Source organism: Gopherus evgoodei, chromosome 10, assembly GCF_007399415.2.
Source record: "Gopherus evgoodei ecotype Sinaloan lineage chromosome 10, rGopEvg1_v1.p, whole genome shotgun sequence".
Taxonomy (NCBI): domain Eukaryota; kingdom Metazoa; phylum Chordata; order Testudines; family Testudinidae; genus Gopherus; species Gopherus evgoodei.
In genome coordinates, this window is record NC_044331.1 from 51,324,928 (window position 1) to 51,338,936 (window position 14,009).

Below are 14,009 nucleotides of genomic sequence, written 5' to 3' on the forward strand. Positions count from 1 at the left end.
CTGTTCAATTTCTAATGATTTAAAATTCGCCCAATAAGGGACAGACATAAAAGCTCTGCCTGATTTAAATGAGGCCTTATTCTATGCCTTACAAATAGGCACCAGATTTATCTTGTATAAATATATTGGGTAACTTTTCAATGCTTGAAGCTATGTCGGCTGCACATCAATGACAGAGAAGCTGTCTTTTCAGTTAAGGAGGTGGAACATCATATAGGCAAAACTGTTAGTGCCTACATCTTCATTGTATTGACTGGTGTTGGGTAACTATTAAACCCTGAATCTGATTAGAATTATATAACAGGTATTGTACTGCATGGGTTTCAAAGGAATCGGCTCAGTCATGAAACAACACTGCAGTATCCACTGATTCCTGGGATTGTGTATCTGTGCTTGTATTGACCTGGGAATTATGGGGAAACAACACGACTGACAGACGCTGCCGATGCTACGAGAAGGCAATGAGTGGGACACACTCAATAGATAGGGAGTCCTTGTGGCACTTTAGAGACTAACAAATTTATTTGGGCATAAGCTTTCGTGGGCTAAAACCCCTTCATCAGATGCATCACTCCATGCAAACCCATGCTCTGAAGTGTCCCTAGCCTCTGTTTGCCAGATGCTGGGAATAGGTGTGTAATGGGTTCAGTCACAGAGACTCCCTTGGGACTGTCACCTGACGTGCGGAAATTACCTCTGAGCCATTTTCCCTGCCAGCTTGGGGCTCCAGAACCCTGCCTTGTTGAGCCAGACACACTAGCCTGCTGCAACACCAACTCAGGGTCTCAGCCATGCCCCTAAAGCTGGAGACTTTAACGAAAAACAGCTCAGCAGGTTACCTCTCCAGCACCCAGACACCCAGTTCCCAGTGGAATCCAAACCCCAAATAAATCCGTTTTACTCTGTATAAAGCTTATAGAGGGTAAATTTTTTAATTGTCCGCCCTCTATAACACTGATAGAGAGATATGCACAGCTGTTTGCTCCCCCTGGTATTAATCACTTATACTTTGGGTTTATTAATAAAAGTGATTGTATTAAGTATAAAAAGTAAGATTTAAGTGGTTTCAAGTAATAATAGAGAGAACAAAGTAAGTCAACAAGCAAAATAAAACAAAACATGCAAGTCTAAGCCTAATACATTAAGAAACTGATTACAGGTAAATATCTCACCCTCAAAGATGTTCCAATAAGCTTCTTTCACAGACTGGACTCCTTCCTAGTCTGGGCCCAATCCTTTCCCCTGGTACAGTCCTTGTTAGTTCCAGCAAACATCTCAGGTGGTAAGCAGGGGTTTTCCCATGACTGGCCTCCTTTTGTCCTGCTCCACCCCCGTTACAGCTTTGGCACAAGGCGGGAATCTTTTGTCTCTCTGGGTCCCCACCCCTCCTTCTAAATGGAAAAGTACCAGATTTAAGATGGATTTCATTATCAGGTGACATAGTTACATGCCACTGTAAGAAACCCTAGTCTGCATGCTTTCTGGGCTGGCCCACATGTACACAGTAAGGTTTCAAGTATCAGAGGGGTAGCCGTGTTAGTCTGGATCTGTAAAAGCAGCAAAGAATCCTGTGGCACCTTATAGACTAACACACATTTTGGAGCATGAGCTTTCGTGGGTGAATACCCACTTCGTCAGATGCATGTAGTGGAAATTTCCAGGGGCAGGTATATATATGCAGGCAAGCTAGAGAGTAAGGTTTGCAAGTAAACAGAGCCATTTACAGTTCACTGATTCTGAAGCACTCTTAATGGCTTCCACTTAATATGTTTACATCAGTAATACCAGTTTATATCTTATTCTCCTAACTCCAGACATAGATATAATACATGCAAACAAATAAGATGAGCACAGTCAGTAGATTTTAAGCTTTGTAATGATACCTTACAAGAGACCTTTTGCATAAAGCATATTCCAGTTACATCATAGTCACATTCATAAGCATATTTTCATAAAGCATATGAAGTGCAATGTCACAAGGTGACGGGATGGATCACCTGATGATTATCTGTTCTGTTCATTCCCTCTGAAGCAGCTGGCATTGGTCACTGTCAGAAGACAGGATACTGTGCTAGATGAACCATTGGTCTGACCCAGTATGGCTGTTCTTACTGCAACGGGAGTTATGAGTACTAAGTAGGACTTAGGATCAGGCCCTTAACTCTTACCTAGACCATACGAAAAGATTCCTAATGGATGAAGGCCAACAGCTGTTACTGACCCTAGTCATGGTAGAACACAGAAACACACAGTTCACAGACAGTACCTTAGGGTCAGGGTTAATAGAGGTGATGCAGTTGAGCCGTACAGCGGGAATCTCTGGAAGGAGTGGGTATAGCTGGTTCTGGAGGCGACTGGTCAGTTCTCTGCTCCACCAGATAACATTTGGAAGCCATGTATGGGAGAGGTACGCAGACATCTGCTGGTAAAAAATGGTTGTTCCTCGAAGAGCTTCCTTAGCCTACAAACAAAGACATTTGATTAAAGGCCCAGCCTTCAAGTTAACAGCGCACTGCAAGAAAGAGGCACATATTCTTTATAAGAAGCTTTTTATACACATGTTGCATGACTGGAGGTAAATGGGAGATGGAGGAGAGACTTGACCACAGTTCCCAATGCGGACCTGCAGTTATACATCCAGCTTTGCCCCTGATACTTGGCTGGCTATCTTCCCCTAACATTTCAAACCCACGAGCAGAACAACCCCTTCCCTATTTTAATGATTAAACATTTGCCCAGCGTTCTCTTCAATCCAGCTTTCTACATCCTACCCAGCCTTGCATATAAGTACAGTACGACTAAACAGGAGGCAGGAAGGCTGGGGACTAGCATGGAGGTGAGACCCTAAATTCATCATTAAGGTAGAGAGGAGGTTACTAGCTCCAGTTGAAGGGGGATGAAAAGGGCACAGGCAGGCACAGACAAGTTCTTCATTTGCTGAAGTGGTATAGATGCCCAAAAGTCTGGGAGCCCTGTGTGATGGATAGCAGGCCTCACTCATTTTATGCCTGGACTTTACAGCAAATTGAAGTTGTTAACACCAATGCTGCTCTCCATAATAAAGCTTTATAGCTAAGCCAGCTAATAATTTCAGTAGTTCTGGCCAAGGGGCAATGCTACAAATTTCATCAGTGTTCTACAACCAAGGGTGACCCGTAACTTTCTTTTGGCCAGGGGGCATTCCACTTGTTCTGCAGCCCAGGAGATGACTGTATTATATAAATCTTTGTGAAGGTGCACTGCTTTTAATTATAACCAGATTCTGCCTTTCTGAAGTTTGGGGTGGAGCGGGGGAGGGGAACTATTTCATTAAGGGGATCTTAAATCAGTCTAATGCTGTATAATATTCACTTAAGAAACCTTTCACGGGGGTATTTTGCAGGTCTAAACAGTGGTATTCATTTGATTTTTTAATAAGATTGTTATTAAAAACACTGAAACCCAATCTTCATTCTACACTGTTGAGAAGTTACAGATCTCTTTAGTTTCCTCTCTAAACTTGTCCCTCCAAATTGGTTCTCAACAACTTGGGCTGCCAGGGAGAAGACTATTCCCAAACGGGGTCCAGCCAACAGGGTCCAGTTTGTAAATGATCAGGATTAATGGCTATGCAAAATATCTTCTCTCTAGCATCTGTTCAGGTACCTTCAAACAAAAGCACAAACTGTAAAGATCTCAGACTCCTACCTGCCTCATGGGGCCACAACCGTGGTACCCCCAACCCACCCAGCAATATCGTCAATCTATCCAACTACACACTCAGCCCAGAAGAAAAGTCTGTCCTATCCCGGGCACTCTCTTTCTGCCCTGCCACCCTCTCCAACATGATACAGTTCTGCGGCGATCTGGAAGCCTACTTTCGCCATCTCCGACTCAAAGAATACTTTCAGGACAACACTGAACAGCGCACTGATACACAGGTACCCTCCCACCAACAGCACAAGAAGAAGAACTCCACATGGACTCCTCCTGAGGGTCGAAATGACAGTCTGGACCTATACATTGAATGCTTCCGCCGACGTGCACAGGCAGAAATTGTGGAAAAACAATATTGCTTGCCTCATAACCTAAGTCGTGCAGAACGCAATGCCATCCACAGCCTCAGAAACCACCCTGAAATTATCATCAAAGAGGCTGATAAAGGAGGTGCTGTTGTCATCATGAACAGGTCTGACTACGAAAAGGAGGCTGCCAGACAACTCTCCAACACCAAATTCTACAGGCCACTTCCCTCAGATCCCACTGAGGAATACAATAAGAAACTGCAACATCTACTCAGGACACTCCCTATACTAACACCGGAACAAATCAACATACCCTTAGAGTCCCGACCAGGGTTATTCTAACTACTACCCAAGATCCACAAACCCGGAAATCCTGGACGCCCCATCATCTCGGGCATTGGCACTCTCACTGAAGGACTGTCTGGATATGTGGACTCTCTACTCAGACCCTATGCCATCAGCACTCCCAGCTATCTCCGTGACACCATTGATTTCCTGAGGAAACTACAATGCATTAGTGACCTTCCAGAAAACACCATCCTAGCCACCATGGACGTAGAGGCTCTCTACATGAACATCTCACACACAGATGGAATACATGCTGTCAGGAACAGTATCCCTGATGATGCCACAGCACAACTGGCTGCTGAGCTCTGTGTCTTTATCCTCACACATAACTATTTCAAATTTGATGACAATATATATCTCCAGATCAGTGGCACCGCTATGGGCACCCGCATGGCCCCACAATATGCCAATATTTTTATGGCCGACCTGGAACAACGCTTCCTCGGCTCTCGTCCACTCACGCCCCTTCTCTACCTACGCTACATTGATGACATCTTCATCATCTGGACCCATGGGAAGGAGACTCTGGAAAAATTCCACCATGATTTCAACAGCTTCCACCCCACCATCAACCTCAGCCTGGACCAATCTACATGGGAGGTCCACTCCCTGGACACCATCGTGCAAATAAGTGATGATCACATTAACACCACCCTATACCGAAAACCTACCAACTGCTATGCCTACCTTCATGCCTCCAGCTTCCATCCCGGGCACATCACACGATCCACTGTCTATAGCCAAGCACTGAGGTACAATCGAATCTGCTCTAAACCCTCAGAGACCAACACCTACAAAATCTCCACCAAGCATTCTCAAAACTACAATACCCGCACGAGGAAATAAGGAAACAGATCAACAGAGCCAGACGTGTACCCAGAAGCCTCCTACTGCAAGACAAACCCAAGAAAGAAACCAACAGGACTCCACTGGCCATCACATACAGTCCCCAGCTAGAACCCCTCCAATGCATCATCAGGGATCTACAACCCATCCTGGACAACGATCCCACACTTTCACAAGCTGTGGGTGGCAGGCTAGTCCTTGCCCACAGGCAACCTGCCAACCTGAAACATATTCTCACCAGTAACTGCACACCGCACCATAGTAACTCTAGCTCAGGAACCAATCCATGCAACAAATCTCGATGCCAACTCTGCCCACATATCTACACCAGCGACACCATCACAGGATCTAACCAGATCAGCCATACCATCACCGGTTCATTCACCTGCACGTCCACCAATGTAATATATGCCATCATATGCCAGCAATGCCCCTCTGCTATGTACATCGGCCAAACTGGACAGTCGCTACGGAAAAGGATAAACGGACACAAATCAGATATTAGGAATGGCAATATACAAAAACCTGTAGGAGAACACTTCAACCTCCCTGGCCACACTATAGCAGACCTTAAGGTCGCCATCCTGCAGCAAAAAAACTTCAGGACCAGACTCCAAAGAGAAACTGCTGAGCTTCAGTTCATCTACAAATTTGACACCATCAGCTCAGGATTAAACAAAGACTGTGAATGGCTTGCCAATTACAAAACCAGTTTCTCCTCCCTTGGTTTTCACACCTCAACTGCTAGAACAGGGCCTCATCCTCCCTGATTGAACTAACCTCATTATCTCTAGCTTGCCTGCATATATATACCTGCCCCTGGAAATTTCCACTACATGCATCTGACGAAGTGGGTATTCACCCACGAAAGCTCATGCTCCAAAACGTGCGTTAGTCTATAAGGTCTATAAGTGTTAGTCTATAAGAATCCACAGGATTCTTTGCTGTTTTTACAGATCCAGACTAACACGGCTACCCCTCTGATACTTGATCTCGGACTCAATCCTCAGCTCATTCAATGACAGAAACTCCATGGAAGTTATTTTCATGCACCACAAAATTGCTTAGTGTTTGAAGTGTATAGAAAACAACCAGGTTGCTTTGTTTACTGATAGCCTTCCTAACTGGAAACACCCTTTAAATTCTTAAGGAACATGTGTCATAAAAATCTGATACCCATCAGACATGCCTCTAAATGCATCTTGTTTATCAGGATGCAAAGGTTACAAGAGATAAATGTAAAATCATTTGTTCTGACAAGTCCAGGACCCTGATCCGTATAGGGAATGGGTAAACTTATCTCGTTTCAATCACTTGTTTGAAAGGGGGACAGGAACTGGCATTCCAAAAGCTACCAAAACTGAGGACAGAGGGGGATAAATTTTGAAGATTTGCTTGATTTAGAGAAATAGATTTAAAAACAAAAGATGCTGTCATGGTTGAACAATCGAAAGGTTGACTTGTCCAAGACAGCAGTTCCTTCCTTGAGGAGCCTGTTGTTATATTTTTATTCAGAAACCATTAGACCTTGGGCTAGAGAAATAAAATCTGACAACGACAAAAGACATGCAGCTGCCAATGAAATGCCCAGTAAACAGAAAGCAGAAGACTCGGGGGATTGGAATGGAGAGTGTGTCCTTTCTAGGTTGGCAGTGCCTGAAAAAAAAATTAGCATCCAATGGCCTATGTGAAATGCATAGGACAGGACAGTCCAGTTCACAGTGGCCAAATGTCCACCTCTGCAGTCTGAGCTAACTACTATTATTATTACAAGCGTGGCAGGGCACCATCCTCAAGCACACCCACTTGTGGTATGTTGTGGTCTTGCAGGTCCTCTGCCTGCTTGGTCTCTCTCTCTTGCAGTCTTGCAAGTGCAATGATTTACTCTCAATCCGGACAACTTAAATCAAGATTCCCCTTCTGGGGGGCTGATTTATTAGTTTTCACGGTACAAACTCTTTAGCCCCTCAAGTCTCCCCTTCCTCTGAGAGCTGGCTGCTAAGACCAATAAGCCTCCCCACGTAAGTTCGGGAGTCCCACAGGCCTCCTCCCAGTGCCTACGTTAATAATTTCTTTCTTCCAGCCCAGCACTGAGAAAGTTCAGCAGCAGTGATCAACCTCATTGACCTGCGTCTCTGGGAGCACCTCTACTTCTGAGCCTCTTCTCTCTAGGAACAACCCTCTCAACTGAGCTATGGCAGCCTATTATCAGGCCAGGTGCTCATTACTCAGTTAGCTGCCAACCAGCCATCTAGGCAGTCAGTTACTACAGGTTGGCCAAGATGGGCTTGCTCTCCTTAAGGAAGGCCTCCATAGTTAGACTGAGCCCTGACTCCCCTTAAAGGAGTAGCCAACTGGTGACTCAAAGACTATCGTCACCACCATAGCTGGCCTCCTTGTTGGCAGTCAAGCCAAGGCAACAAGAAATGCAAGGCCCAATGGGACTGAATGTCCTGCTCAACCTAAGAGTGGTCCCACCATGTCCTGGGTGGGGAATATTAGTGGGCAGGCTGAGGGAAATTAACACTTGCTCTGTGGACTGAAATAGGTCCTCAGCTTCTGGGACCAGCAAGCCACTGCCTTTCAACACTACATTTATGAAACAATATTAAAAGAAAAAAACATCACAGTCCATTATGGCTAACTTGATGTGAATCAGATACTACTGCTATGGGCTCAACAGACCAATATCTAGAGAGACAGACATTTTCTCTTTGGTAAAATGGGGGCACTAAGTGTATCCAATAGTTTGCACAGCCAGTCATATGTCTATTCGCCATACTAATAAAAGAACTATGGATTACTTAAGCTAAGAACATTAAAATGTCAAGCTGTCCAGGCACTAGACTTTAATTTTGACCATGACCTTGTGCATTCTTTTGTAGATGATCTAAAAAATTGAACAGCTCATATTGTCCTTGAATCTCACAACCAACAAAAAGAACAGGACTACTTATAAACAGAACAGGAGTACTTGTGGCACCTTAGAGACTAACAAATTTATTTCAGCATGAGCTTTCGTGAGCTACAGCTCACATCTTTGGAAGCATAGAATGGAACAAACAGACAGGAGATATTTATACATACAGAGAACATGAAAAGGTGGAAGTATGCATACCAACAGGAAGAGTCTAATCAATTAGAGACTAACAAATTTATTTGAGTGTAAACTTTCGTGGGCTACAGCTCCACTTCATCGGATGCATGTAGTGGAAAATACAGTAGGAAGATATATATATACACAGAGAACATGAAACAATGGGTGTTACCATACATCCTTATAGTGTATGGTATGTCAAACAGACAAAAGGTCATTGATGTAGTATGTATGGTAACACCCATTGTTTGATGTTCTCTGTGTATATATATATCTTCCTACTGTATTTTCCACTACATGCATCTGATGAATGTCCAGGAAAGCTTACGCTCAAATAAATTTGTTAGTTTCTAAGGTGCCACAAGGACTCCTTTTTGCGGATACAGACTAACACAGCTGCTACTCTGAAACAACCAACAAAGTTATTTTCCTGGACAACAGAGTGACCATAAGATTTTGCACACCAAATTAAGCTAAGCCCCTGTCACTGATTGCCATTGTTTCCATAAGAAACAACTAGAATGAGGAATGTTAACTGCTGCAAGAGAGGAATATTGTTATTTCATGTTGCCAGGTAAGATACTACACATTAGCACTGCAGCAAGAGACTAGAGCTGACAGTCTGAACAGTGAAATCTGCCAGCTTTCTCTCCAGCAATAGCTGAGGCTGATAAGGAGAACAATAAGAGAGGCAGCAGTGAGTTGCTTTTGTTTTCATTGTCTCAGCTGAGGCTGACATTTTAAAAAGATTTTAGTGGGTCCCACCAGCTTACATTGCTGACAAGGGAACCAAGAGCCGCTGTACAAGTGTCTGAAGAAAGCAGGAATGACAAAGGCGGTGTTGTAGGAAAGGCATATGCTGGAGCCTCGGTAACAAGAGGAAACCTCTAATGAGAGGAAACATCAGTTGCGCACAGGTCCAGTTTAAGGAACACCGTCCAGCTGCCTCATGTGTTCACCGCTGGGTCTATTAGCTGAACTGGGTTCCAATGGCAGTGCATGCATGCAGGGTGGTAGGATTGCTCCATGATTTATTTCTGTGACTGGAAGCTCTATGCAGCACATTCAGGCAATGGGAGATAAAATCAACCCCCTCCTCTGACCTCACCAAATGTTCGGAGCAGCCTAGGCCTGTAGCCTGAAAAATACATTCAATTATATGACACCAGATGGGACTTTTGAGTTTGCTCAGTGTTAACTAATTTTGACACTCTGATCAGCTCCGTGGCTGGGGTGAACAGATAGTATCAAGGCAAGGGGATGTGGATGGGAGGGAGTAAGTCTCTTCACCACCGATTTGTTTGTGTTTCAAAGCATTTATCTTTGCTTCAGTGGACCTAAGGTGGAAATCATTGTGATACCCTTAGGGAGTTTAGCAGGCCGCATCTCCTCACCCCACAATGCCCAGGCATCACTAGGAGGGTTGCTTATTGTCTCTTGTGCAGCGTTTTAGTCATGATATTAGTTGTCAGTGTCAATCACATATTTGTGAAGCTTTGCCGCCACAGCTGTCACATTCCAGGCTAACTTTATGATACTTCATGGGGAATTTAGTCTTCCCTGCTCACATGCAGCCAGTTCCTCAGCTGTGGATGAGGAGCACTCACTCCATCTGAGCAGCGGAATGGCCACATTTGCACCCCCTCTCCTTTGATCTAGACATTGTGATGTGCCAGGCTGGATCTCCAGTGCAAGTTAGAACAGTGTGAGGGCTGCTCATGGTCATTCTGGCATCCAGGGATTTCCAGAATCTAGCCATGGCCCCTTTTCCCGGGCTGCATCAGCAACCACTAAGTGAGGTTGCACAGAAGCTATGACTGGCTCTGTGCCACTCAAGCACCCCTGTGACTGAGGAATCTGCCACTGGCTAGCTACACCATCTTTATTGCTGCTTTGTGCCACCAGAGAGCCACCAATCCTCCCCAACCGAGCAAAGGGCTAGGATCAGTGCCTCAGCAGTGATAGTGTACAGAATGTTCCTTCAAACATGTGGCCTTCAGGAGATAGGTGCACTGGGACACCATGGAAAAGTGTGTTTCCCAAATGTTCCTGGTACATCATTCAGTAAGAAAATGGTTAAGAGGACTAGATTACCACCTAAAATTGAACAAACTAGGAACAGAAGCCAGAATTTAAACAGCAAGACAATATGCCCCCTTAAGGAACATTTTCACATAGTAAAAATACGATGACAAAACCACCCTGCAGGTCAAACAAGCTTTCCCTCTTTGACTGCTGGATAAAGATTTCTACACTGGGTATTGACAGCCACTGAAGATATATTGGCCAGCTAATGTGCAGCAAACAGACAAAAGGTCATTGATGTATGGGGATGGATTCTGAGCTGCAGATTTCAAACTCAGCACAGATGAAAAGAGCAGAGTGAGAAGTAGAGTCTGCTCTACTTGTCTGCTCCCACAATACTGAGCTGGCAGCCCCTGGTGTGATTTAAAGCAGCTTATGGGCTGTTCTAAACTACGCTGGCTCCCAGGGGTCTCAGCTGGAGTCCAAATATTCAAATCTGGTTCTTAATAAATACTAGGGCACTTCTGGGAAATGGACATGTCAAAGTGTTGTCACTCACTTTATGCTTCCGGATCTTGGTGCTGTTCTGTGCCAGAGATTCCTCTGTTGGAATTAGGCAAGCGTAGAGTGCCAGCCCATCCTCTCGCCAGACCTGCTGCAGACCCAACACCTGAAACGGGGCTTTGAGCCCACCTTTCACTTTTGAGGGAGGTACCTGTAAATTCATTTGAACAGATGCTTTCATGTTACACACAGCTGCATGATGGCCTTTTCAGAAAGAGAGTGACAACAGCCCTTCATCTCACTCGGCTGCTTTTGAGTGGAGACAGCTTGTACCTAGCTTGACTAATGGAATAGCTAAGGTTTAGCCAGCAGTAACTTTACGAAGGCCAAATTAAATAGGAATAGTAGGTGGTGGTAGATCATGGGATTTATCTTTCCAGGAAGGACCCGTGTAACCTGCAAGCTCTGCACTCAGTCAGCTATGGAAGAGCAAGAGAGACATGCTGCTTGTATTAACTCCCTAGCCTAGCAAGAAATGAGAACGGAGAGTTCCTTTCAACACTGTGCTGCAGGCTCTTAGCCCACAGCAGCACTGTACGCTGCCTTTATTAATGATAATGAGATCAATACAATCTCTGCTCAAAATCAATGCTAAGTGATTATGCCATTATAAGGAGCTAGCACAAGGTTCTTTAATAAGCCTTCATATTCCCCAGTAATGATCAGTAATAGCCACAAATGCATCAGTCACTTTCCTGTTTTACTTAGACCAAGGCTGGGTTTTTTGTTTTTTTGTTTTAAAAAAATAGATTATATTTTTTGTTGCAGAGGGAAATATTCTATTTTTTTAACATACAGATTTAATCTAAAATGAGAAGGACATAAAACCAGCCTGATAATGAACACCGAGTATCAAGAATATCAGTTTATTTCCAGAGACAGAGCTCTGAATTCATAAACCCCTTATTGGCCAAGGCAAGAGCTGTAAGGCTCATAAAATCCTGATGAAGTATGATGAATTTCAGCACACGGATTGCAGTGAGAGACCTTGCTATTCACAGTAGGAAGGAGACAAAAAGGAGCCCTGACAGGGACATAAGAACAGCCATACTGGGTGAGACGAATGGTCCATCTAGCCCAGTGTCCTGTCCTCTGACAATAGCCAAAGCCAGGTGCTTCAGTGCATGAACAGAACAGGGGCAACTATCAAGAGATCTATCCTCTTTCATCCAGCCCCAGCTTCTGGCAGGCAGAGGTTTAGGAACACCCAAAATATGGGGTTCCATCCCTGACCATCTTGGTTAATAGCCATTGATGGACCTGTCCTCCTTGAACTTATCTAATTATATTTTGAACCCAGTTATGCTTTTGGTCTTCACAACATCACCTGGCAACGAGTTCCACAGGCTGACTGGGCATTGTGTGAAGAAATACTTCCTTTTGTTTTAAACCTTCTGCCTATTGATTTCATTGGGTGACCTCTAGTTCTTGTGTTATGTGAAGGGGTAAATAACACTTCCTTATTCACTTTCTCCACAGCAGTCACGATTTTATACACCTCTATCACATCCCCCCTTATTTGTCTCTTTTCCAAGCTGAACAGTCCCAGTCTTTTTAATCTCTCCTTGTATGGAAGCTGTTCCTTACCCTTAATCATCTTTGTTGCCCTTCTCTGTACCTCTTTTGAGACGGAGCGACCAGAACTGGATGCAGTACTCAAAGTGTGGGAGTACCATGTATTTATATAGTGGCATTATATTTACTGTCTTATTGTCTATCCCCTTCCTAATGGTTACTAACATTCTGGAAAATGGAAAACACCAGGAAAGAGAGACGGCAGAAAGAGAAGGAAGCGGCAGCAGGAGACCTGAGAGCTTGGGCGTGGGGGAGAAGGGAGACACAACGGGAAAGACAGGGAGAGCAGCCACAGAAGGGAGTGGCAGCCTGGGCAAGGCCGGAGTCACTGACTTGGATCATGTACCATGTGAGATGAAAAAAACAGGCAAACTTTTGAATGATGAGGCTCTAATTCCGTCTCTGGGCCCTGGTGACTACACAAGCCGCTTACTTTATGTTCCCAGGGTTTATGCCATTGCTGGGATCTCTAGATGGATTTATAGACCCTGCTGCTTATTCCATGTGTAACATAAAGCTATTCTAAGTGAGAGAAATGCCTTTAAAAATACACTCTCAATACAGAGCTTGGGCATATTCCCAGCCCAATGCGTGGAGCAGTTGCATCAGTGGGAATAGCCCTGCCCTGCCTCCACCAAGGGAATTTCTGTAGCAGTTGGCTACTGTGGATTTTTTAAATGTGGAGGGCCAACATTTCAGTGTTCCTCTGATTTTCATTTTTGTTCCTGTTACATGCTCCTTGCAAACTCAGGTACTGCTCCAGCTCCCACTGACCTCAATGGGAGTCTCTCCAATCACTTCAAGCTGAGCTGGATCGGGGCATGATTTTACCTTGTTTGGGTCAGTCGTTGTCTGTGGTGTTAGCGGAAGGAGAAGTGTTAAGTGGATGATACATTTTTGCCCCCACCTTGATATTTTTCTGCTGGATAAAATGTAGGGAGCCCGATTCTGTAGCATTTCACACTGTGTAACTCACCAGGGAGAGAAGCCAGGTAACAAGAGCCTGGTAGATGCTGGCTGCTGTCAAGACAGTGTCTGGGAAGTGTCCACTGTGCTGACCACACATGGCTACCTGTCCACAACTGGCGAGCCAAATCGTCATGAGAAGCTTCTCACCGTTAGCGCTGTCTGCACTAGGCAGCGTGTTAATAGCTGGCAAATAAGACGCTTCCTGTTGAAGGAGAGTGGGAACATTAAACTAATTTGTATTATGAGGCCTGAAACAGAAAATTATATTGATTTTGATCAGTACAACTGGCTGAATGCTACCATCACAGGTGGCGGTAATAAATCTATAGGGACATGAATGTTTACAGCTCCACTTTTACATTTTATCCAAGAGACAGCATCTCTAGCAACCTAATGCCTCCTAGCTCCATGCTGGGGCTTTGATTCTATACTGACTCAGAGTCCCCAGCGCCACTTCCTGTAGCATGCTGGGCTTTCCTTAGAGCTCTCTCATCCATGTCTGGAGCAGGCCTAACACTGTTTAGCCAGTGGAAGCTAATGAGATCAGCCAGAGGTAGTATGACTGGAGTCATTCAGTATTC

The 14,009-nt window shown here is 44.6% G+C and overlaps 1 protein-coding gene across 8 annotated transcripts in view; it reads right to left on the minus strand.

The window, feature by feature from the left end:
• Positions 1–14,009, minus strand: part of C10H16orf71 (chromosome 10 C16orf71 homolog) — a 154,071-nt gene that overhangs the window by 83,294 nt on the left and 56,768 nt on the right. For 7 of the 8 annotated variants that reach the window (XM_030578609.1, XM_030578613.1, XM_030578606.1 and 4 more), the window contains 3 exons: positions 13,436–13,630; positions 10,880–11,035; positions 2,267–2,461 (listed from right to left, as the gene is read on the minus strand). In XM_030578609.1, the coding sequence (XP_030434469.1) occupies positions 2,267–2,461; positions 10,880–11,035; positions 13,436–13,630 (546 nt within the window). The remainder of the gene's footprint in view (positions 1–2,266; positions 2,462–10,879; positions 11,036–13,435; positions 13,631–14,009) is intronic. The other variant, XM_030578608.1, reaches the window with a different exon arrangement.